Source organism: Rana temporaria, chromosome 5 (genome assembly GCF_905171775.1).
Source record: "Rana temporaria chromosome 5, aRanTem1.1, whole genome shotgun sequence".
NCBI classification, from domain to species: Eukaryota; Metazoa; Chordata; class Amphibia; order Anura; family Ranidae; genus Rana; species Rana temporaria.
Window position 1 is genome coordinate 418,876,080 of NC_053493.1, and position 25,691 is coordinate 418,901,770.

General features: G+C 46.3%; 1 protein-coding gene across 1 annotated transcript in view; it reads right to left on the minus strand.

Annotated features, from left to right (window-relative positions):
• The window catches only part of PTH1R (parathyroid hormone 1 receptor), a 439,604-nt gene that overhangs the window by 13,615 nt on the left and 400,298 nt on the right, over positions 1-25,691 (minus strand). The window contains exons 9-11 of the mRNA XM_040355213.1: positions 15,653-15,719; positions 3,338-3,432; positions 3,105-3,246 (exon numbers count right to left, since the gene is read on the minus strand). Of these exons, the coding sequence (XP_040211147.1) occupies positions 3,105-3,246; positions 3,338-3,432; positions 15,653-15,719 (304 nt within the window). The remainder of the gene's footprint in view (positions 1-3,104; positions 3,247-3,337; positions 3,433-15,652; positions 15,720-25,691) is intronic.

The following is a 25,691-nucleotide window of genomic DNA, read 5'->3' on the forward strand; positions in this document are numbered from 1 at the left end:
CGCTGAGCTGTCAGCAAGCAATTGGGTTATTTGACGCTCAGTAGCGGCATTTGCTGCACATTATTGGTGGGATCCCTCCGCCCCCCCCCCCCCCGATCGGCAGCCATTGTTCTGTAATTGAGGGGTGCTGCGGTGCCGATCAGTCACTCTCCCAGATCGGTATTATTATAAACACGGAGCGCAGTAATTCTATACTATTATTGCTGGTAATGTCGGACAGGTGGCCGGTTCTGATCCCGGGTTGGGGGGGCTGTAACGGCACAATGGGGATTGTTTAGAGCTGAGCCCACAATCAGAGATGTATGGATACAAATATACAGAGCCTTGAAAAAGTATTCATACCCCTTGACATTTTCCAAATTTTCTCATGTTACAGCCAAAAACGTAAATGTATTTTATTGGGATTTTATGTGAGAGACCAACACAAAGTGTCACATAATTGTGAAGTGGAAGGAAAATGATAAATTATACAAATAAATATGTGAAAAGTGTGGGGGGGGGGGGGGGTATAAAGTATAAAGCAGGGTTAGGTCATAAAAAAATCTCCCAAGCTTTGAAGATCTCACGGAGCTTCTGTTCAATTTATCATCGGAAAATGGAAGGAGTATGGCACAGCTGCAAACCTACCAAGACATGGCCGTCCCCCTAAACTGACCGGGCCGGGCAAGGAGAGCGTTCATCAGAGAAGCAGTCAAGAGGCCCCATGGTAACTCTGGAGGAGCTGCAGAGATCCACAGCTCAGGGGGGAGAATCTGTCCACACGACAACTATTAGTGGTCTCTCCACAAATCTGCCCTTTATGGAAGAGTGACAAGAAGAAAGACATTGGAGAAAGAAAGACATAAGAAGTCCTGTTTGCAGTTTGTGAGAAGCCATGTGGGGGACACAGCAAACATGTGGAAGAAGGTGCTCTGGTCACATGCCACCAAAATGTAGCTTTTTGGCCTAAAAACAAAACACTATGTGTGGGGGAAACTAACACTGCACATCACCCTGAACACACCATCCCCACTGTGAAACATGGTGGTGGCAGCATCATGTGGTGGGGATGCTTTTCTTCAGCAGGGACAGGGAAGCTGGTCAGAGTTGATGGGAAGATGGATGGAGACAAATACAGGACAATCTTAAGAAAACCTGATAGAGTCTGCAAAAGACTTGAGACCGGGGGGAGGTTCACCTTCCAGCAGGACAACGACCCTAAAGTACAGCCAGAGCTACAATGGAATGGATTAGATCGAAGCCTATTTGTGACGGTATCGGTATGATATCCCCGTCAAGCATTCCCTCCTCTCCATACAAGAACATCACAGGATCATCACACATGAGTCAAGACTGAATGCTGGAACCAAGACTGATTTATTGGCAGCTTGCTGCTGGTTATAAATACAGTTTTACAAGCTAAATCCTTAATCAAGGAACAATGGGAGCTCCACCCCCTTTTCACCCACTCTGGAGTTTCTCATACAGAATATAGCCAGACAATTCGAAGCCGACCTGAGACACATTTTCTTTAAATAATGACATCAGGGAAGTTAATTACAAGGTGTACAGAACACATTAGCTGGGCAGCCTGGCACCGCATAATGAAGCAATCAGAATACATAACATGAGTCACCTCTAATCACAGTATACAGGTTTAACATCCCTTTGAAATAAGGAGCTAGCTGCAGACGGGTCATTAACATGTCAATAGCTTGTAACACATGAATCCATTTTACCTCTAACCCACAATTTAACCAAGCAGGGAGATTTACACTGACATATCCTTCACACTATTCATGTGTTAGAATGGCCCAGTCACAGTCCAGACCTAAATCCCATTGAGAATCTGTGGCAAGACTTGAAAATTGCTGATCACAGACGCTCTCCATCCAATCTGACAGAGCTTGAGATATTTTACAAAGAAGAAGAATGGGCAGAAATGTTCCTCTCTAGATGTGCAAAGCTGATAGAGACCCCCCCCCCCCAAAAAGACTTGTAGAGAAAGGGGGTTCTACAAAGTATTGACTCCGGGGGTGCCATACAAATGTCCCTCCCCTCCCCCCCACACTTTTCACATATTTATTTGTATCATTTTCCTTCCACAATTATGTGACACTTTGTGTCTCTCACATAAAATCCCAATAAAATACATTTGTGTTTTTGGCTGTAACATGAGAAACTGTGGAAGATTTCAAGGGGTATGAATACTTTTTCAAGGCACTGTATACTGTCCCTGTGCACATGCCTAGCAGTAAGTTGTTGTCCCTGGGCTAGATTCAGGTACCTGTTACGGCGGCGTATCTCCAGATACGCCGCCGTAATTTCAAATCTGCGCCGGGGTATCGTTACGCCGATTCTCAAAGGCAGATACGCTTAAAAAAAAAGGCTTCCTCCGCCGACGTAACTTGAATGCGGTGGCGTATAATTGTGTGCAATATTACGTTGGCCGCTAGGGGCGCTTCCGTTGTTTTCGGCGTAGGATATGCAAATTACCTAGATACGCCGAGTCACAAACGTACGTACGGCCGGCGCAAATTATTTACGTCGTTTACGTTAGGCTTGTTCGACGTAAGCTTGCTCCTGCTATTAGGTGGCGCAGCCAATGTTAAGTATGGATGTCGTTCCAGCTTCGAAATTTGAATTTTTTACGTCGTTTGCGTAAGTCGTTCACGAATAGGGCTGGACGTAATTTACGTTCACGTTGAAACCAATACGTCGTTGCGGTGTACTTGGGAGCAATGCACACTGGGATATGTCCACGGACGGCACATGTGCCGTTCGTAAAACACGTCAATCACGTCAGGTCATCACATTAGCATAAAACACGCCCCTCTTCCACATTTGAATTACGTGGGCTTACGCCAGACCCATTTACGCTACGCCGCCGCAACTTACGGAGCAAGTGCTTTGTGAATACTGCACACGGCGGCGTAGCGTAAATGCGATATGCTGCGCCGCCGTACGAATGGGCGCAGCTACGTGAATCTAGACCCCTGTTTTTTGTCACATGAACAGTAATTTCCGGTCTGAGAATGCCCCCCCCCCCTCCCCCCTCCCCCATCATTGTACACTCAGTATAAAAATGTGAAGAAATAAAATAGTCTCAGGGAAAAGCACAATACCTGGAAAGAGTTGAACAACATTTCATAGTGCATTTGTACGAGCCACACCACCCCCGTCACTTCCGTGTACGGCAGAGATATGAAGACGATATAGTGAACACCAAACAGAGGCATCAACACCAACGTCGATTTCAGCAGCTTCCTGGAAGATACAGAACAGTGGGATGAGTGATCCGTATCCGGCAAATCAGAGCGCCATGCGCGATAGAGAACGCAGACCGCCACACACTCACCTGTACTGCTGTCGCGTGTCGCATCGCCCCGCGTTGGTCTCTCTTAGTTTGGTTGCTAATACTCTAACAATATTAATAAAAAGAAAAAAGTTTGCCTGAAAAAGAGAAAAAAAATAAAAGTTTCAATCAAACATGGTGAGAACAAATGGAAAGATTGATACGAAGAGACGGTGGCGTAGCGTGGGTTGTCAGCGCCTGGGGCCAGGCAAGTCATTGGCGCCCCCCCTGACCCACGGACTTGCCTATTTTCAGCTAGCTCCAGTCTGGTCACATGATCCACTGCGTGAGACAGCGGTGGCGTGCTTGATAATGACTGGTAAAGCCTGGAGTGGTGACATCACGCATATGTTACTATGTCCCATCTGTTGTTGGCGCTCCCTCCTCTCCACACTTGTGAAAGCACCCCCACTAACTTTTGCGCCCGGGGCGGTGGCCCCCTTGCACCCCCCCCACGCTACGCCAATGCACAGAGATACAAAAATATCGCTTATAGTGGAACTTCCGGGGGAAAAAAAAATGACGCGTTTGACATGCAATCTGCCACTGCCATTAACACAGCAGTCTTTGCTTTTCCTGTTTTATTACCCGTGGATCCTGACAGTAAGTCTGTTAATTTTCAACTTCTTGACAAAAAAAAGAAGAAGATAATTGTTTTAGAGGAACTACAAAAAAAATTTGGATTTGTTGTTGTGGTGTACATTGTACACATATTAGGGGTCGTGTGTAGGCTTTAACGAGGGGGGAAAAACGTGCATGCTCAGAAGCAAGTTATGAGACGGGAAATTAGCATAAGCAGCACAAAGGGTGGCGACATTCGAAAGGAACTTCCCCTTTATAGTGCCGTTGTACATGTTGTACATCACTACGCTTTGCTCCAGCATTTTTTTCACAATCGTGTGTATGCAAGGCAGCAGGGCCGATCCTGGGCAGGTGCATGGGGTGCAGCGCATCCAGGCCCCACAGAGGTGGGGGGGTGCTGACGTGCCAGAGTGCTCTCCTTCTGCCTCCTCCTCCTCTTGTCTGTGTCCAGGGGCAGCTCTCTCCGCCGGAAACTGACAGGAGCGTATCAGAGGAGGAGAGACTGTGCCACCGCCGCCGATGTGTTTCCTGCCCAAGTCCATCCTCCCTCCCTCCTCCTGTCAGAGGAGGAGAGCAAAGCAGCCGTAGACCATAGCGTCAGTCTCTGACCATCTCCTGTATCATGTCTGCAGTCTCTGACCATCTCCTGTAGTATGTCTGCAGTCTCTGACCACCTCCTGTATTATGTCTGCAGTCTCTGACCATCTCCTGTATTATATCTGCAGTCTCTGACCATCTCCTGTATTATCAAAAAGAGAAAAGCATCCTCACATGTAGTGCGCATGTGGATGCACAATAGTAATACGTATGCCACGTCCTAAACAAATTTTGTAAAAAGAAAATAGACTATGGGCTAGTCATGGACTTTACGGGCATTGTATGTTGGTAAAGATACAGGTCAACACCAAAAAAGGATTTTATATAAAAATGTTATTTATTACAAAAATATATTTTTTAGACAAATTAAAAAATATATACATTCTCCAAGAAGTATGCATCAGATCATAGAACAGCACAGCGTATGACAGGGATTATAGAGGCTAAAGCATAGAAGATTTAAATCTGGTTATAATATAATGACTTTAAACTCAAAAGGTCATATAAAATAGAAAAATAAAAATCAGAACATGTGGTGCGGACACCCGCTTTAAACCATTAGTGTGTAGTTTATCTCCTAGAGAAAGCCTGCAAAGTAATCCACTGAAGATCTTAGATGCTGACGCTGGACTGGTAGTGGCCCGACATGTTTCGCGCTTAACAGAAATGCGCTTCTTCAAGGGACCTGTTTAGATCAATGTGCTATAATAATGGAGAAGAGGACATAAATAAATTGTATAATTTAACAAACATAGGTATACAAACAGATGTGTGAATTTTAGTTGGGTAGTTGAGATCACTGGGAAACAGTAGTGCAGGTATAGAGGGACCAGAACACAAGAGATCACCAAAGTGTGCCATAGATGGAAATATGGAGCCCATTAGACCACAGAAAGACTGGTCGCCCAAGAACCCGAAAGTTCCACTACAATGGAGACAAAGGGAACGGTAGAAAAAATATATAGATAAAGCCAGGGGATATTCATATAGAGGCTTACCTGCAAGTTTGTAGGAAAGTACCAAAAAAATAAAAAATAAAAAAATATATATATATATATATATATATATATATATATATATATTTTTTTTTTTTTTTTTTACTGTAGGTCCAGAGCTAGGTAATTAGTATCGTAGGCTATAAAGTAGCTAATAGAAGAGGCCAGCAAAGAGTGACCAATTAGATGGACTCAGAAGGATGGTCTGGTAGATCCAAAAAATAACTGCAAAAGATATATATATATAAAAAATAAGCAAATACCCAGAATGGAGCATTTAAGAATACTGGGAATGATAGTTAAAAATATATGGCTTACCACATTGTAAACCAGCTAATTGAATCTCAGGGAATATTGAGAGTTGTAGGAAATTGTTCCCAAAAAGAGATCAAGTTGTTATGGAGGTAACATCAAAAGTATAATAGTGTATAATCCCAATTTGGGAGAGGACCAGGGACTCTCGACACGGCGCGCGCGCACTCTGGAATCAACTGCGGCCAGTCTCGATGACGTCACTCGGCAGCGCCGAGTTGATTGCTCATTCGACACGGGACTCGGGGACTATTTATACAGTAGGTGTTTGTGATATTGTGCTTTTAGCAGGACAGCGTCGCGCTGATACTCGGCGACAGGGTGCCGAGATCTCGCCGACATCTCACACTCACTGGAATAGTGACAGCACATCCCAGCAAGCGCGTCATAGAAGCGACGGGAGATCCGACTTGGATTCCCGCCAATTCTACACGTGTGCGGCGTTTGTTATGAATCCTGAGGGGGAAGTCCCCGCCGGATTTTAAATAAAAATCCGGCATGGGTCCCCCCCTCAGGAGCATACCGGGCCCTTAGGTCTGTTATGGGTTGTAAGGAGAGCCCCCCTACGCCGAAAAAAACGGCGTAGGGGGTCCCCCTACAATCCATACCAGACCCGTATCCAAAGCACGCTACCCGGCCAGCCAGGAAGGGAGTGGGGACGAGCGAGCGCCCCCCCCCTCCTGAGCCGTACCAGGCTGCATGCCCTCAACATGGGGGGGTTGGGTGCTCTGGGGCAGGGGGGCGCACTGCTATCCGGGGGGTCTCGCCGCTCTCCGCTGTTGACTCGTCGCACCCCGGTTCTTCGTCTCGCAGTCCGGTCCCTTCTTCCGTGCTGTACGTCTTCTTCCGCGCTGTGACGTCATGTTCTTCACTTCTCTTCTTCTCCCGATGTTGACTCGCCGGTCCTCCTCGCTGAAATGACGGATGCGCGCCTTGCATCGGACCTATATAGGCCTCACAGTCCCATCATGCTCTGTACCTACCCATGTGATACCTACCACGTGGTAGGTATCACATGGGTAGGTACAGAGCATGATGGGACTGTGAGGCCTATATAGGTCCGATGCAAGGCGCGCATCCGTCATTTCAGCGAGGAGGACCGGCGAGTCAACATCGGGAGAAGAAGAGAAGTGAAGAACATGACGTCACAGCGCGGAAGAAGACGTACAGCACGGAAGAAGGGACCGGACTGCGAGACGAAGAACCGGGGTGCGACGAGTCAACAGCGGAGAGCGGCGAGACCCCCCGGATAGCGGAGAAGACCCGTCGGGATAGCGGAAGAAGAAGAGCCCCGCCGAAGACGCCGGAGGAAACCCGCCGGGGGGGTGGGGGCTTTTTTAAAAGCCACCTCCCCCCGGCGGTGGAAGAGAACCAGACGGCGGCCCCCACCCACCCGAAGACGTCAAAGAAGAAGCCCCCCCCTGGTAAAAGAGCTAATAAAGAAGACAGGGGGCGGCCTCCGGAGCAGAAAAATAAAATATTTTAATACACTGTGTGGTTTATTTGTGTTTTTACCACTTTTCTTGCAGGTGAATGGGTAGGGGTACGATGTACCCCATACTCATTCACTTAGGGTGGGGGGGGCCGGTATCTGGGGGCCCCCTTATTAAAGGGGGCTCCCAGATTCCGATAAGCCTCCCGCCCGCATACCCCGACAACCAACGGCCAGGGTTGTCGGGAAGGGGCCCTGTCCTCATCAACATGGGGACAGGGTGCTCTGAGGTGGGGGGCCACAGTGCGCCCCCCTGCCCCAGAGCACCCAACCCCCCCATGTTGAGGGCATGCAGCCTGGTACGGCTCAGGAGGGGGGGGGGGGGGGCGCTCGCTCGTCCCCACTCCCTTCCTGGCTGGCCGGGTAGCGTGCTTTGGATACGGGTCTGGTATGGATTGTAGGGGGACCCCCTACGCCGTTTTTTTCGGCGTAGGGGGGCTCTCCTTACAACCCATAACAGACCTAAGGGCCCGGTATGCTCCTGAGGGGGGGACCCATGCCGGATTTTTATTTAAAATCCGGCGGGGACTTCCCCCTCAGGATTCATAACAAACGCCGCACGCGTGTAGAATTGGCGGGAATCCAAGTCGGATCTCCCGTCGCTTCTATGACGGCTCTGTCTCCATCGCGGCAAGCCAGCTCGGCGCTGGCTCCCGCGATGGGGCTCGTAGGTGCTCAATCTCGCCGAGAAAGAGAGCGAGATTGACACAAAATCGGGTTCACCTACTGTAGGCCGTTTGGCCCCACGTCTTACTAGCCTAGCCTCCCGGGAGGCTTAGGTACTATCCGGTCACGTCCAGAGTCTACGTCCCAGGTAAACTTACTACCTGTTTGCATCTCTTGGCTGTTAAACCAGACAGGCTCTCTCTAACCTCACTCTGATCTTATCTTGTCTTAGCAGTTGGATTATCCTGGTATCCCTGGTCCTCTCCCAAATTGGGATTATACACTATTATACTTTTGATGTTACTTCCATAACAACTTGATCTCTTTTTGGGAACAATTTCCTACAACTCTCAATATTCCCTGAGATTCAATTAGCTGGTTTACAATGTGGTAAGCCATATATTTTTAACTATCATTCCCAGTATTCTTAAATGCTCCATTCTGGGTATTTGCTTATTTTTTATATATATATATCTTTTGCAGTTATTTTTTGGATCTACCAGACCATCCTTCTGAGTCCATCTAATTGGTCACTCTTTGCTGGCCTCTTCTATTAGCTACTTTATAGCCTACGATACTAATTACCTAGCTCTGGACCTACAGTAAAAAAATATATATATATATATATATATATATACAGTGAGGAAAATAAGTATTTGAACACCCTGCTATTTTGCAAGTTCTCCCACTTGGAAATCATGGAGGGGTCTGAAATTGTCATCGTAGGTGCATGTCCACTTTGAGAGACATAATCAAAAAAAAAAAAATCCAGAAATCACAATTAATGATTTTTTAACTATTTATTTGTATGATACAGCTGCAAATAAGTATTTGAACACCTGTCTATCAGCTAGAATTCTGACCCTCAAAGACCTGTTAGTCTGCCTTTAAAATGTCCACCTCCACTCCATTTATTATCCTAAATTAGATGCACCTGTTTGAGGTCATTAGCTGCATAAAGACACCTGTCCACCCCATACAATCAGTAAGAATCCAACTACTAACATGGCCAAGACCAAAGAGCTGTCCAAAGACACTAGAGACAAAATTGTACACCTCCACACGGCTGGAAAGGGCTACGGGGAAATTGCCAAGCAGCTTGGTGAAAAAAGGTCCACTGTTGGAGCAATCATTAGAAAATGGAAGAAGCTTAACATGACTGTCAATCTCCCTCGGACTGGGGCTCCATGCAAAATCTCACCTCGTGGGGTCTCAATGATCCTAAGAAAGGTGAGAAATCAGCCCAGGACTACACGGGAGGAGCTGGTCAATGACCTGAAAAGAGCTGGGACCACCGTTTCCAAGGTTACTGTTGGTAATACACTAAGACGTCATGGTTTGAAATCATGCATGGCACGGAAGGTTCCCCTGCTTAAACCAGCACATGTCAAGGCCCGTCTTAAGTTTGCCAATGACCATTTGGATGATCCAGAGGAGTCATGGGAGAAAGTCATGTGGTCAGATGAGACCAAAATAGAACTTTTTGGTCATAATTCCACTAACCATGTTTGGAGGAAGAAGAATGATGAGTACCATCCCAAGAACACCATCCCTACTGTGAAGCATGGGGGTGGTAGCATCATGCTTTGGGGGTGTTTTTCTGCACATGGGACAGGGTGACTGCACTGTATTAAGAGGAGGATGACCGGGGCCATGTATTGCGAGATTTTGGGCAACAACCTCCTTCCCTCAGTTAGAGCTTTGAAGATGGGTCGAGGCTGGGTTTTCCAACATGACAATGACCCGAAGCACACAGCCAGGATAACCAAGGAGTGGCTCTGTAAGAAGCATATCAAGGTTCTGGCGTGGCCTAGCCAGTCTCCAGACCTAAACCCAATAGAGAATCTTTGGAGGGAGCTCAAACTCCGTGTTTCTCAGCGACAGCCCAGAAACCTGACTGATCTAGAGAAGATCTGTGTGGAGGAGTGGGCCAAAATCCCTCCTCCAGTGTGTGCAAAGCTGGTGAAAAACTACAAGAAACGTTTGACCTCTGTAATTGCAAACAAAGGCTACTGTACCAAATATTAACATTGATTTTCTCAGGTGTTCAAATACTTATTTGCAGCTGTATCATACAAATAAATAGTTTAAAAAATCATACATTGTGATTTCTGGATTTTTTTTTTTGATTATGTCTCTCACAGTGGACATGCACCTACGATAACAATTTCAGACCCCTCCATGATTTCCAAGTGGGAGAACTTGCAAAATAGCAGGGTGTTCAAATACTTATTTTCATCACTGTATATATATATATATATATATTTTTTTTTTGGTACTTTCCTACAAACTTGCAGGTAAGCCTCTATATGAATATCCCCTATTTTTTCTACCGTTCCCTTTGTCTCCATTGTAGTGGAACTTTCGGGTTCTTGGGCGACCAGTCTTTCTGTGGTCTAATGGGCTCCATATTTCCATCTATGGCACACTTTGGTGATCTCTTGTGTTCTGGTCCCTCTATACCTGCACTACTGTTTCCCAGTGATCTCAACTACCCAACTAAAATTCACACATCTGTTTGTATACCTATGTTTGTTAAATTATACAATTTATTTATGTCCTCTTCTCCATTATTATAGCACATTGATCTAAACAGGTCCCTTGAAGAAGCGCATTTCTGTTAAGAGCGAAACATGTCGGGCCACTACCAGTCCAGCGTCAGCATCTAAGATCTTCAGTGGATTACTTTGCAGGCTTTCTCTAGGAGATAAACTACACACTAATGGTTTAAAGCGGGTGTCCGCACCACATGTTCTGATTTTTATTTTTCTATTTTATATGACCTTTTGAGTTTAAAGTCATTATATTATAACCAGATTTAAATCTTCTATGCTTTAGCCTCTATAATCCCTGTCATACGCTGTGCTGTTCTATGATCTGATGCATACTTCTTGGAGAATGTATATATTTTTTAATTTGTCTAAAAAATATATTTTTGTAATAAATAACATTTTTATATAAAATCCTTTTTTGGTGTTGACCTGTATCTTTACCAACATACAATGCCCGTAAATTCCATGACTAGCCCATAGTCTATTTTCTTTTTACAAAATCTCCTGTATTATATCTGCTGTCTCTGACCATCTCCTGTACTGCGTCTGCAGTCTCTGACCATCTCCTATACTATGTCTGCAGTCTCTGACCATCTGCTGTACTATATCTGCAGTCTCTGACCATCTCCTGTACTGCGTCTGCAGTCTCTGACCATCTCCTATACTATGTCTGCAGTCTCTGACCATCTGCTGTACTATATCTGCAGTCTCTGACCATCTCTTGTATTATGTCTGCAGTCTCTGACCATCTGCTGTACTATATCTGCAGTCTCTGAGCATCTGCTGTACTATGTCTGCAGTCTCTGAGCATCTCCTGTACTATATCTGCAGTCTCTGACCATCTCCTGTACTGCGTCTGCAGTCTCTGACCATCTCCTGTACCATGTCTGCAGTCTCTGACCATCTCCTGTAGTATGTCTGCAGTCTCTGACCATCTCCTGTAGTATGTCTGCAATCTCTGATCATCTCCTATACTATGTCTGCAGTCTCTGACCATCTGCTGTACTATATCTGCAGTCTCGGACCATCTCCTGTACTGCGTCTGCAGTCTCTGACCATCTCTTGTACTATGTCTGCAGTCTCTGATCATCTCCTGTACCATGTCTGCAGTCTCTGACCATCTCCTGTAGTATGTCTGCAGTCTCTGACCGTCTCTTGTACTATGTCTGCATTCTCTGACCATGTGGGGGCGCCAGAAATATTTCTGCACCAAGGCGTCTGTGACCCTAGGATCGGCCCTGCAAGGCAGGCTTGAGAGGAATCCCGTCGAGAAAAAAGTTGTTTTTTTCCGTGACATGAATAACGGTCGTGTGTACGCGGCATTAGAAGGCATTTCTAAATTCCAATCCAATTTTATCGTTGGCCAATTGAAGGTCAGGAAGTCTAAAGATGACGTGATGTTTAATTTCCCCCGACATAAGAGGAACGCCGGGTACAAGAACGCCAAATAAATTCTGCTTCAGCTGCTCCTGTATATGCCGAGGAGAATAATATCATCTCAGAGGATGAAATGTTCCGGAGCGCCAAGTTTACTTCTGCAAGGAATTTTCTTGCTGTGACCTTCTTTTTATTTCCCTGAATTAAAATGTTCTATAAGTCCGACTTAAAATTGGTAAAAATGTGCAACTGACCGGCCCCAAAAATTCTGGTTCCATTCCGAATGTAGCTAGAACGGGGCACGGCGTCCCACTAAGCGTCCCGGCCTCCACAAGCATTGAGTTTTTATGCCGCGTACGCACGATCGGATTTTCCATCGGAAAAAACCTTGGATGTTTTTTTTTCCGATGGATTTCCGCTCAAGCTTGGCGTGCATACACAGGGTCACACAAAAGTTCTCTGGACTTTCGACCAGGGCCGCCATCAGGGGGGTACAGGCAGTACACCTGTAAGGGGCCCAGATGGCAACCCCCTTTTTTCTCCAATTTTTTTTTTTTGTAAGGGGCCTGGAGGTCCACAGGGCCGCCGGATGGAAACCTCCCTTTGTTTTTATAATACATTTTTTATATATATTTTTTTATTATTATTAAAGGCCCCAGAGGTCCCCAGGGCCGCCGGATGGCAACCCCCCTTTTTTTATTTCTTTTTTTTATAAGAAAAAAATATATATTATTTTATATATATATATATATATATATATACACATATATATGTATATATATTTTTTTTTTTTATTATTAAAGGACCCGGAGGTCCCCAGGGCCCCGGAATACAACCCCCCCTTTTTTTTTTTTATAAAATTTTTTTTTTTTTATATATTTTTTTATTTCTTTTTTTTTTATTATTAAAGGGCCCCGAGGTCCCCAGGGCCCCGAATGGTAACCCCCCCTTTTTTTTATATATACATATTTTTGTATTTCTTTATTTTTATTAAAGGGCCCGAAACCCCCCCTTCGTTTTTATTTTATTTTTATATATATATATATATATATATATATATTTTTTTTATTATTAAAGGACCCGGAGGTCCCCAGGGCCCCGGAATTCAACCCCCCCTTTTTTTTTTATTAAAAAAAATAGTTTTTATATATTTTTTTATTTATTTATTTATTTTTTATTAAAGGGCTCAGAGGTCCCCAGGGCCGCCGGATGGCAACCCCCTTTTATTTATTTCTTTTTTTTATAGGAAAAAAAAATATATTATTTTTTTTATATAAATTTTTTTATTAAAGGGCCCCAAGGTCCCCAGGGCCCCGAATGGTAACCCCCCTTTTTTTTATATATACATTTTTTTAAATTTCTTTATTTTTATTAAAGGGCCCGAATGGCAACCCCCCTTTGTTTTTATATATATAAAAAAAATGTATATATATATATTTTTTTTTTATTAACCAGTTGGTAACCGCCCTATAGCCAAAATACGGCTACAGAGCGGTTCCTGTACTCTAGGAGGGCGTCAATGTACGTCCTCCCAGAGACTGCGTTGTGCGCGCCCGAGCGGGCGCGCACACGCGATCGCCGGTGCTCGCCGGGTCTACGGGACCCGCAGCAACAGCACTCGCGGTAAGGAGCCAATGGAAGCGGCTCCTTACCACGTGATCGCGCCGTCCAATGACGGCGCGATCACTTGTAAACAAACCGGCGTCATGTAATGACGCCGGTTCCTCCCTCTCCTCTCTGTACCGTTCGGTACAGTGTGAGAGGAGAGGGAGGGGGGGGGGATCGGGCGGCAGCAGCAGCCGCCGCACTGTGGGCTGGATCTGTGACAATTGCAGTCACAGATCCAGCCATCCCTGCGCAATACTCTGCAGTAAAAAAAAAAGAATGATGAGTGCAATACTCTGCAATACCCCACCCCATACTCTGCAATACCCCACCCCATACTCTGCAATACCCACCCTGGGGGGGTGGGTATTGCAGAGTATGGGGTGGGGTATTGCAGAGTATGGGGTGGGGTATTGCAGAGTATGGGGTGGGGTATTGCAGAGTATTGCACTCATCATTTTTTTTATTTTACTCTGCAATACCCACCCCCCCATACTCTGCAATACCCACCCACCCATACTCTGCAATACCCACCCCCCCATACTCTGCAATACCCACCCATACTCTGCAATACCCCCCCCCATACTCTGCAATACCCCCCCCCCATACTCTGCAATACCCCCCCCATACTCTGCAATACCCCCCCCATACTCTGCAATACCCCCCCCATACTCTGCAATACCCCCCCCATACTCTGCAATACCCCCCCCCATACTCTGCAATACCCCCCCCATACTCTGCAATACCCCCCCCATACTCTGCAATACCCCCCTAATACTCCGCAATACCCTCAATACTCCAATACCTTGCAATACGTCGCCTATGGGGATTTTTAAGTAGCAACGTTTGGCGCAATTTCACGAGCGTGTGCAATTTTGAAGGGTGACATGTTGGGTATCTATTTACTCGGCGTAACTTCATCTTTCATATTATGCAAAAACATTGGGCTAACTTTACTGTTTTTTTTTTTTTTAAGCACAAAACTGTTTTTTTTTTAAAAACACGCGTTCAAAAAATTGCTGCGAAAATACCGTGCAAGATAAAAAGTTGCAACAACCGCCATTGTATTCTCTAGGGTCTTTGAAAAAAAAGCATATATAATGTTTTGGGTTTCTATGTAATTTTTTTAGCAAATAAATGATGATTTTTACATGTAGGAGAGAAATGTCAGAATTGGCCTGGGTGCTCCAGAACGCCTGATGGTGCTCCCTGCATGTTGGGCCTCTCTATGTGGCCACGCTGTGTAAAAGTCGCAAACATGTGGTATTGCTATACTCGGGAGGAATAGCAGAATGTGTTTTGGGGTGTAATTTGTAGTATGCATATGCTGTGTGTGAGAAATAACCTGCTAATATGACAGAAACTAGATTTTTTTTTTTTTTTTTACAGAATTTTCAGTCTTTTTTCTTTTATAGCGCAAAAAATAAAAACCGCAGAGGTGATCAAATACCACCAAAAGAAAGCTCTATTTGTGGGAAAAAAAGGACAAAAATTTCAGATGGGTACAATGTTGTATGACTGAGTAATTGTCATTCAAATTGTGAGAGCACCGAAAGCTGAAAATTGGTCTGGTGATTAAGGGGGTTTTCGTGCCCAGTGGTCAAGTGGTTAAAGGACCCGTAGGTCCCCAGGGCCCCGGAATGCAACCCCCCCTTTTTTTTTTATAAAAAAAATAGTTTTTATATATTTTTTTCTTTCTTTTTTTTTTTTTTATTAAAAAGGTCCAGAGGTCCCCAAGCCCCCGGGTGGCTACCCCCCCTTTTTTTTTTAATAGGATAGAATAGAATAGAAAAAAATAAATAAAGACTGGAATGGAATAAAAAGAATATAGCCATCGTCCAAAATTCGAATCACAAATAGAATAAATTCCATTTTGAATAGAATCAGAATGAAGTTCTAATAGAATTCGAATCGATTCAAATTTTCCGAATTCGAAAAAATTTGCATCAATTCGAATAAATTAAACGAGTTCAGAAAACAAATTTAACCGAACAAATATATGTAAATATCGAAACGAAACAAAATACATTTTTTTTTCGTTCTGCACATAAACAAAACGAACTCTGAAAATGGATGTAACAATACTGAGCATGCGCGGTCTAAGCATTGGAATTAATATCTGATGGTAGTTCTCACTCACCACTGTAGCAGCCAAGATCGGACCTTGTATGATCCATTTTAAATTCCCTGCACTGAGGTCCCAGCACCTGAGAGAAGATCGGATAAAGAAGAGTTAATTCACCTCTCCTATTATTTATACTCTATTTTATGATATGAAGATATTATTATTATTATTCAGGATTTATACAGTGCCGACAGTTTTACATAATGGAGGGAGACAGTAAAAAAACAATACAATTCCGTACAAGAGGGTTCCTGAGAGCTTACAATCTAAAAATGTTGGGCAAAAAGTTGTTACAATAGTTGCAAAAAAGGTGTTACAACAAGTATTAACTATTAACCACTTAAGGACCTTGCCTGTTTTTCAGATTTGGTGTTTACATGATTAAAACTGTTTTTTTTTTTTGCAAGAAAATTACTTAAAACCCCCAAACATTATGGGCCAGATTCATAAACGATCTACGCCGGCGTATCTCCAGATCCGCCGCCGTAATTTCAAATGTGCGCCGTCGCATCTTTACGCCGATTCACAAAGCGAGATACGTCCAAAAACATGGCTTCAGCCGTCCGATGTAACTTGCCTACGCCCGCGTATCGTGGGCGCATAGTTACGCTGGACGCATTCGGCGTTCCCATTATAAATATGCAAATGAGCTAGATACGCTGATTCACGAACGTACTTGCGCCCGGCGTATTAATATACGCTGCTTACGTAAGGCGTACGACCGGCGTAACTTTACCCCTCATAAAGCAGGGGTAAGTCATGTTAAGGTATGGACGTCGGAAACGACGGAACAGCGTCGTATTTTACGTCGTTTGCGCAAGTCGTACGTGAATGGGGATGGGCGTAGGTTACGTTCACGTCGACTAAACATTGAGCCGGCGTAACTTAGGGAGAAAATTCGACGTGATACTGAGCATGCGCGCGCATGCGCCGTTCGTTAGGCGCGTCATTTACGTGGGGTCACGATTCATTTCCATAGAACACACCCCCTACCAGCCTACTTTGAATTAGGCGGGCTTACGCCAGCCCATTTACGCTACGCCGCCGCAACTTACGGAGCAAGTGCTTTGTGAATACTGCACTTGCCTGTCTAAGTTGCGGCGGCGTAGCGTAAATAGGATACGCTACGACCGCATGAAGATGTGCCCAGATACGTGAATCTGGCCCTCTATATATATTTTTTTCTAACACCCTAGAGAATAAATTGGTGGTCATTGCAATACTTTTTGTCACACCGTATTTGCGCAGCGGTCTTACAAGCGCACTTTTTTTGGGGAAAAAATTCACAACAAAAATAAGACAACAGTAAAGTTAGCCCAATTTTTATTTTTATAATGTGAAAGATGATGTTACGCCGAGTAAAATGATACCCAACATGTCACGCTTTAAAATTGCGCCCGCTCGTGGAATGGCGACAAACTTTTTTACCCTTTAAAATCTCTATAGGCGACGTTTTAAAAAATTCTATAGGTTGCATCTTTTGAGTTGCTAGGGCTAGAATTATTGCTCTTGCTCTAAAGATCGCCGCGATACCTCACTTGTGTGGTTTGAACACAGTTTTCATATGCAGGCGCTACTCACGTACAGGGCCGCCATCAGGGGGTACAGGCAGTACACCTGTAAGGGGCCCGGATGGCAACCCCCCTTTTTTTAAGGGGTCCGAAGGTCCCCAGGGGCCCGGAGGCCCATAGGGCCCCATAAGGCAACTCCCCTTTTTTTTTATTAAAAAAAATATATATTTTTTAATATATTTTTATTTTATTTTTTATTAAAGGGCCAATTTTTTTTTAGAGGTCCCCAGGGGCCCGAAGGCCCCCAGGGCCCCGGATGGAAACCCCCCTTTTTTTTATTTTATTTTTTATAAAAAAAAAAAAAATAATAATATATTTTTATTTTATTTTTTATTAAAGGGGCAATTTTTTTTTAGGGGTACGGGGGGGCCCCGGAGATCCCCAGGGCCCCAGATGACAACCTCCCTTTTTTTTTTATAAAAAAATATATATGTATATATATTTATTTTTATTATTATTAAAGGCCCATGCCTGAAGCTGTGTAAGGGGCCCCATAATTCCTGATGGCTGCCCTGCTCACGTATGCGTTTGCTTGTGCGCGCAAGCTCGTCGGGACGGGGCACCTTAAAAAAAAAAAAAAAATCGTATTTCTTATTTATTTTATTCATTTTTACACAAAAAAAAAATTAGTCACTTTTATTCCTATTACAAGGAATGTAAACATCCCTTGTAATAACAAAAAGCATGACAGGTCCTCTTAAATATGAGATCTGGGGGTCAAAAAGACGTCACATCTCATATTTGAAAAAATGACAACAAGAAAATTGACGTTGCTTCCGCCCTGCTATGCTATGGGGACGGGTGGGGGCCATCTTGCCCTCACTCGTATCCCAGCCAAGCAGGAGGAAGGACCCGATCGCCTCCGCCGCTGCCAACGGCTCCGGTAAGCGGCAGAGGGCGCGGGAGAGCGTCAGGAGGGGGGCCGACCCGATAACGGTGATCTCGCGGCAAAATCGCCGCGGAGACCACGGTTATCGTTTAAAGGACCGCTCACTGAAAAGATGGACATCTCGGTTGTGGCAGTGGCTGCTGCCGTTAACGAGATATCCATCTTGAAAAAAATGACGTATATATGTACAGTGAGGGGTCCTTAAGGATGAGTTCATGAAGAAAGTACATTTCAGTTGTTAGGTGGGGGCTTTCCCGAGGAGATGAGTTTTCAAGGATCTCTTAAAGGTAGACAGATTAGGAGATAGCCGGATAGGTTGGGCTAAGGAGTTCCAGAGGAAAGTAGAGGCTGTAGAGAAGTCCTGGAGACAAGCATGGATGGAGGGGAGATAGAGAAAAAGGAGATCTTGGGAGGAGCGGGGAGGAGCGGGGAGGACAGTTTGGGTGATATTTTGAGATGAGGCTGGTGAGGTAGCTTGGGGCAGAGTCGTGGATGTCTTTGTAGGTTGTTAGTATTCTAAATTGTATTTGTTGGGTGGGTGAATGTAAGCCAGTGGAGGGGTTGGCAGATAGAGGTGGAGGACATTGAGTGGAGGCCAGTTGAATGATTGGCAAAGAGGGAAGGTAGACATCCTAAGTGGAAGCCAGTTGAAGGATTGGCAAAGAGGGAAGGTAGACATCCTAAGTGGAAGCCAGTTGAAGGATTGTCAAAGAGGGGTGGTGGACATTGAGTGGAGGCCATCGGGGGGATTGGCAGAGAGAGGTGGTGGACATTGGGTGGAGGCCATGGGAGGAGTTGGCAGAGAGAGGTGGTGGACAATGAATGGAAGCCAGTTGAGGGATTGGCAGAGAGGGCTGGTAGACATCCTAAGTGGAAGCCAGTTGAGGAAGGATTGGTAAAGAGGGATGTAGACTCTGAGTGGAGAGATTGGCAGAGAGAGGTGGTGGACATTGAGTGGAGGCCATGAGAGGGATTGGCAGAGAGAGGTGGTGGACATTGGGTGGGGGCCATGGGAGGAGATGGCAGAGAGAGGTGGTGGACAGATAGAGGTAAAGGACATTGAGGGATTGGCAGATAGAGGTAAAGGACATTGAGTGGAGGCCAGTTGAAGGATTGGCAGAGAGGGCTGGTAGACATCCTAAGTGGAAGCCAGTTGAAGAAGGATTGGTAAAGAGGGATGGTAGACTCTGAGTGGAGGGATTGGCAGAGAGAGGTGGTGGACAATAAATGGAAGCCACATTGAGTGGAGGCCAGTTGAAGTATTGGCAGAGAGGGATGGTAGACATCCTAAGTGGAAGCCAGTTAAGGAAGGATTGGTAAAGAGGGATGGTAGACTCTGAGTGGAGGGATTGGCAGAGAGAGGTGGTGGACATTGGGTGCAGGCCATGGGAGGAGTTGGTAGAGAGGGGTGGTGGACAATGAATGGAAGCCACATTGAATGGAGTCCAGTTGAAGGATTGTCAAAGAGGGATGGTAGACACTGAGTGGAGGCCAGTGGAGGGATTGGCAGAGAGAGGTGGTGAACATTTGGTGGAGGCTATGGGAGGAGTTGACAGAGAGAGGAGGTGGACAATGAATGGAAGCCAGTTGAGGGATTGGCAGATAAAGGTAGAGGACATTGAGTGGAGGCCAGTTGAAGGATTGGCAGAGAGGGATGGTAGACATCCTAAGTGGAAGCCAGTTGAAGAAGGATTGGTAAAGAGGGATGGTAGACTCTGAGTGGAGGCCAGTGGACGGATTGGCAGAGGGACGTGGTGGACATTGGGTGGAGGCCATGGGAGGAGTTGGCAGAGAGAGGTGGTGGACATTGGGTGGAGGCCATGGAAGGAGTTGGCAGATAGAGGTGGTGGACATTGGGTGGAGGCCATGGGAGAAGTTGACAGAGAGAGGTGGTGGACATTGGTTGGAGGCCATGGGAGGAGTTGGCAGAGAGAGGTGGTGGACATTGGGTGGAGGCCATGGGAGGAGTTGGCAGAGAGAGGTGGTGGACATTGGGTGGAGGCCATGAGAGGGGTTGACAGAGAAGGACGGTGGACATTGAATGGAGGGGAATTTTTACTATAATTTTTTTTTATTGTTATTAAAGAATATTAATAGTAAAAATAATTTTAATAATTCTTATAAAAATATATATCTATATAAAAAGGCTAATGGTTATTACAGCTTTATAGTCATAAAACCCCCAGTGCAAACCCTCATCTGAGGTACAGCATGTATCTACTACGCTCCATCATAGATATATATATATATATATATTTATTTTTATTTGTTTATTTTATTATTATTTTTATGTTTCATCATACATATCTATATATTTATTTTTATTTGTTTATTTTATTATTTTTATGTTCCATCATACATATCTATATATTTATATATTTTTTTTTATTTGTTTATTTTTTTTATAAGGATCTTAATATTAACCTTCAATTTTCCTCGGCAGGTACATCTTTCAACATAAAGTTTCATTCAACTCTTTCCGGCTTGTTAGAAGCCATCAGTGCTATAAGATATGGACGGCATTGGACGCCATGAGTGCCGCGGAGTTCGACTTTTCGGTTTTTCTATTAAAATCCCGGTAAGCTGTGAAGAAGTTCCTAGAGAAAGCGCTGTGCCTAGTATGAAACGCGTCAGGGGAATTTGTTCCTGCTGGTTATTTTAATAAAGGAAGGATATCGTTTTGTGTCTCGGTGTGCTGAGTTTCACACCCCATTACTTCAATGTAGTTATGGTCTCTGCTTGTCCTGATACGCACCTACTGTATAAGCCAGTGGTGGCTGGTGTTCAAAATGCTTGGGGGGGTGCAAACTAACTGAAAAATTCTGAAAAAAAAACATCAAATGCAGCCACTGTGCCCATCAATTGCAACCATTGTGCCCCATAAAATGCAGCCACTGTGCCATCAAACGCAGCCACTGTGCCCATTAATTGCAACCACTGTGCCATCAAATGCAACCACTGTGCCATCAAATGCAGCCACTGTGCCCATCAAATGAAGCCACTGTGCCCATCAATTGCAACCACTGTGCCCCATCAAATGCAACCAATGTGCCCCATCAAATGAAACCATTGTGCCCCATAAAATGCAGCCACTGTGCCCATCAATTGCAACCACTGTGCCATCAAACGCAGCCACTGTGCCCATCAATTGCAACCACTGTGCCATCAAATGCAACCATTGTGCCCCATCAAATGCAACCATTGTGCCCCATAAAATGCAGCCACTGTGCCATCAAACGCAGTCACTGTGCCCATCAATTGCAACCACTGTGCCATCAAATGCAGCCACTGTGCCATCAAATGCAACCATTGTGAACCATCAAATGCAACCATTGTGCCATCAAATGCAGCCACTGTGCCCATCAAATGCAGCCACTGTGCCCATCAAATGCAGCCACTGTGCCCCATTAAATGCAGCCACTGTGCCATCAAAGGTAGCCACTGTGCTCCATCAAACTCTGCCTCTGTGCCCCATCAAATGCAACCACTGTGCCCATCAAAGGCAGCCAGGGTGCCCCATCAAAACCTGCCACTGTGCCAAATCAAATGCAACCACTGTGCCATCAAAGGCAGTCACTGTGCCCCATCAAATGCAGCCTCACTGTCACCCCCCCCCCCCACCTGCCTGCTCGGTGTCTGACCGGCACTTACCCCATTGTGGGTGGCGGCGATGAGCTGTGGGACGGGCAGCGAGTCAAGCTCCTGTGTCCTTCCCGTGCGCATCTCTTCTTTCTTTCTGCTAGACGTCCGACAGCATCGCCTGTGCCTTCAGCCAATCAGGTGATGCGTATCAGACCCACGCTTCCTGATTGGCGGAGAGGCGGTTCAGTGTTAGAAAAGCGAATATTCATTTGCTTTTCTAACAAACCTGGGTGGGGCTTATGGCGCAATGCTCTGCGCTCCAGAGTCCACCCTATTTTGAAGCCTATTAGAGCCTCTGGTTCCAATCAGGTGCGCCGCAAAAAAAAAAACCTGCGGCTGTAATTCGGGCTCCCGAAAAAGGGGCCAGGCGCCTGAATAGGGGGTGGCCACAGCGGCCATGGATAGATTCATGCAATGCATGAATCTATCCATTCTACATAGAGGGGGTTGGCGTGATAGAAGGGGGTGGCGGGCGGCGCCCGTGCGCCCTTAATGGATGGCGCCCTGCTATAAGCCACATGAGTCCCACAATGATAAGATTGGGGCCGCGTTTCATTTCACCATATATATATATAAAAGATGTGATGCAGCCTGGAACGACCCCTGCGACAGCCAACTTTCACAGCTCCGGCATCGATCACCGTTCGCGTCCTCAGTACCACCAGCAATAAAAGTTAAAAGCTTTTAGGATCAGAAAATCAATCCCAGAGCAAGAGCAGCATAAAAGGTAAAAAGGACAAATTACTCGGATTGCTCAGTAATTATCAACATTTATTATTCTTTTATGTTATCTATTATGGGATATGGAGGAGATTTGTTTGCACTTCACTGAAATTTCGATGTGTTGGTTGGAAGACTTCGGCTGTTCTTAACCAGAAATGAACCTTCAAAAGAGGACCGGTCATCGGCGGAAATACGGGACCAGCCTTGTGGAATTGCTTTTTAACAGCGTAAGCAGGGCCAATCCTAGGGTCACAGACGCCTGGGTGCAAAAATATTTCATGGGCATGGCCATCTTACTAACTCCTCCCCTTTACAAATGTTTCTGTGGCTACGACTCAAACACAGAGATGCTCCCCTAAGAAGTCTCCATCAGAGCCCCCCACAGCAGGTGTCCCCCATCAGAGCCCCCCCCCCACAGCAAGTGTCCCCCATCAGAGCCCCCCACAGCAGGTGTCCCCCATCAGAGCCCCCCACAGCAGGTGTCCCCCATCAGAGCCCCCCACAGCAGGTGTCCCCCATCAGAGCCCCCCACAGCAGGTGTCCCCCATCAGAGCCGCCCCACAGCAGGTGTCCCCCATCAGAGCCGCCCCACAGCAGGTGTCCCCCATCAGAGCCCCCCCCCACAGCAGGTGACCCCCATCAGAGCCCCCCCCACAGCAGGTGTCCCCCATCAGAGCCCCCCCCACAGCAGGTGTCCCCCATCAGAGCCCCCCACAGCAGGTGTCCCCCATCAGAGCCCCCCACAGCAGGTGTCCCCTTTAGAGCCCCCCACAGCAGGTGTCCCCCATCAGAGCCCCCCACAGCAGGTGTCCCCCATCAGAGCCCCCCACAGCAGGTGTCCCCCATCAGAGCCCCCCACAGCAGGTGTCCCCCATCAGAGCCCCCCACAGCAGGTGTCCCCCATCAGAGCCCCCCCACAGCAGGTGTCCCCCATCAGAGCCCCCCACATGAGGTGTCCCCATAGATCAGTACTTGTCCAATAGATCCCTGTAGCTCGGGCGCGCTGGGAGCAGAAGGACATTACAGGGGGCGGGGCATACGTGGCATCGTTGGTTACTAGGAGGGTGGCACTCGGAGAGCATTTCTGGGAGTGCACGGGATGATTGGCAGCTGCTCCGGCCAACCCAGAAGCCTCTCATCACACCGCCTATGGGAGAAGAGCCGACACACGCAGAGGGGGCGGGGCAGACAGGAGACTGCTCCATGCACACCGGACAGAATTAATTAGTGGAGCCTAGTGCCGGAACGTGTTCCGGTACTAGGCTCCGCTGTGGTACCCAGACTGGATATGGGCTCTTGTCAGTTGCACGGTGGAGAGAGCAAGCGGGATGGGGAAACGCAGCACCTGGTACATGCGCTCTGCCTCTGGCCACAGACAAGCAGGAGGGAGGGGAGCATTTTGGAGCTTCGGCGCCCCCAACTCTGAGGCGCCTGGGTGCGGAGCACCCCGTGCACCCTGCCTAGGATCGGCCCTGAGCGTAAGGATCTAAAGATCTCATTACCCCCAAGAAACCCTTGATGATATTTTAACAACTTCAGCCCCGGACCATTAGGCTGGCCAAATGACCAGGCCATTTTTTTGCGATTCGGCACTGTGTCGCTTTAAGTAACAATTCCGCGGTCGTGCGACCTGGCTCCCAAAATTGACGTCCCTTTTCGTCATCACAAATAGAGCTTTCTTTTGGTGGTATTTGATCTCCTCTGCGGTTTTTATTTTTTGCGCTATAAACAAAAATAGAGCGACAATTTTGAAAAAAAAAAACAATATTTTTTTTTGTTATAATAAATTCCCCACCAAAAAGATATAAAAAAAATGTTTTTCCTCAGTTTAGACCGATACGTATTGTTATGGTAAAAAAAAAAAAATCGCAATATATTGATTGGTTTGCACAAAAGTTATAGGGCCTGATCCACAAAAACCCGGCGTAACTTAATTTTTCCCGTTTAAGTTACACCGCCGCAAAATCTCTACCTAAGTGCCCGATCCACAAAGCACTTACCTAGAAATTTTGAGCGGTGTAACTTAAATCGGTCCGGCGCAAGGCGTACCTAATCTAATGGGGCGAGTCCCATTTAAATTAGGCGCGCTCCCGCGCCGGACGTACTGCGCATGCTCCCGACGTTATTTTCCCGACGTGCTTTGCACGGTTCTACGTTGCGCTGGGTTTTGAGAATCGCGACGGGCGTAAAAAAAAAAAAAAAGAGTTGTGGCAGGAAAAAAATTTTTTTTAAAAAATAAATGACAGCGACGCGGGATAGAAGGGTCTACTTTTACATGGTGTACTAAGTTTACACCTTGTAAAAGCAGCCCTAATTTTGCGACGGCAAACTAATACTTACAGGGAAAAAACGAAGTGTAAAAGCTTCGTGGATCTCCGTAAGTGCTAATTTGCATACCGGATGCTGGATTTCGACGAGAAATGCCCCCAGCGGCGGATGCGGTACTGCATCCTAAGATCCGACAGTGTTAGTCCCTTACACATGTCGGATCTTCTGCCTATCTATGAGAAACTGATTATTTGGATCAGTTCCATAGATAGAAACAGGGATACGCCGGCGTATCAGTAGATACGCCGGCGTATCCCTTTTGTGGATCAGGCCCATAGTGTCTACCAAATAGGGGATAGTTTTATGGCATTTTTCTAAAAAAAAAATTCTACTAGTAATGGCGGTGATCAGCGATTTTTATCATGAGCCAAGAGTGGAGAGCCAGAAGTGAAGGAGAGAGGAGCCGGGAGTGAAGGAGAGAGCCGGGAGTGGGGGAAGACAGCCGGAAGTGGGGGAGACAGCCAGGAGTAGAGGAGAGAGCCAAGGGTAGAGGAGAGAGCCAAGAGTGGAGGAGACAGCAAGGAGTGGAGGAGAGAGCAAGGAGTGGAGAGCCGGGAGTGAAGAAGAGAGCCCAGACTGGAGAGAGTCGGGAGAGAGCCCGGAGTGGAGGAGAGAGCCCAGAGTGGAGGAGAGAGCCCGGAGTGGAGGAGAGAGCCCAGAGTAGAGGAGAGAGCCCGGAGTAGAGGAGAGAGCAAGGAGTAGAGGAGAGAGCAAGGAGTAGAGGAGAGAACCAGGAGTACCGGAGAGAGCCAGGAGTGGAGGAGAGAGCCAGGAGTGGAGGAGAGAGCCAGGAGTGGAGGAGAGAGCCAAGAGTGGAGGAGAGAGCCAGGAGTGGAGAGCCGGGAGTGGAGTGAAAAACCGGGAGTGGAGAAGCGAGCCGGGATTGGAGGAGAGAGACAAG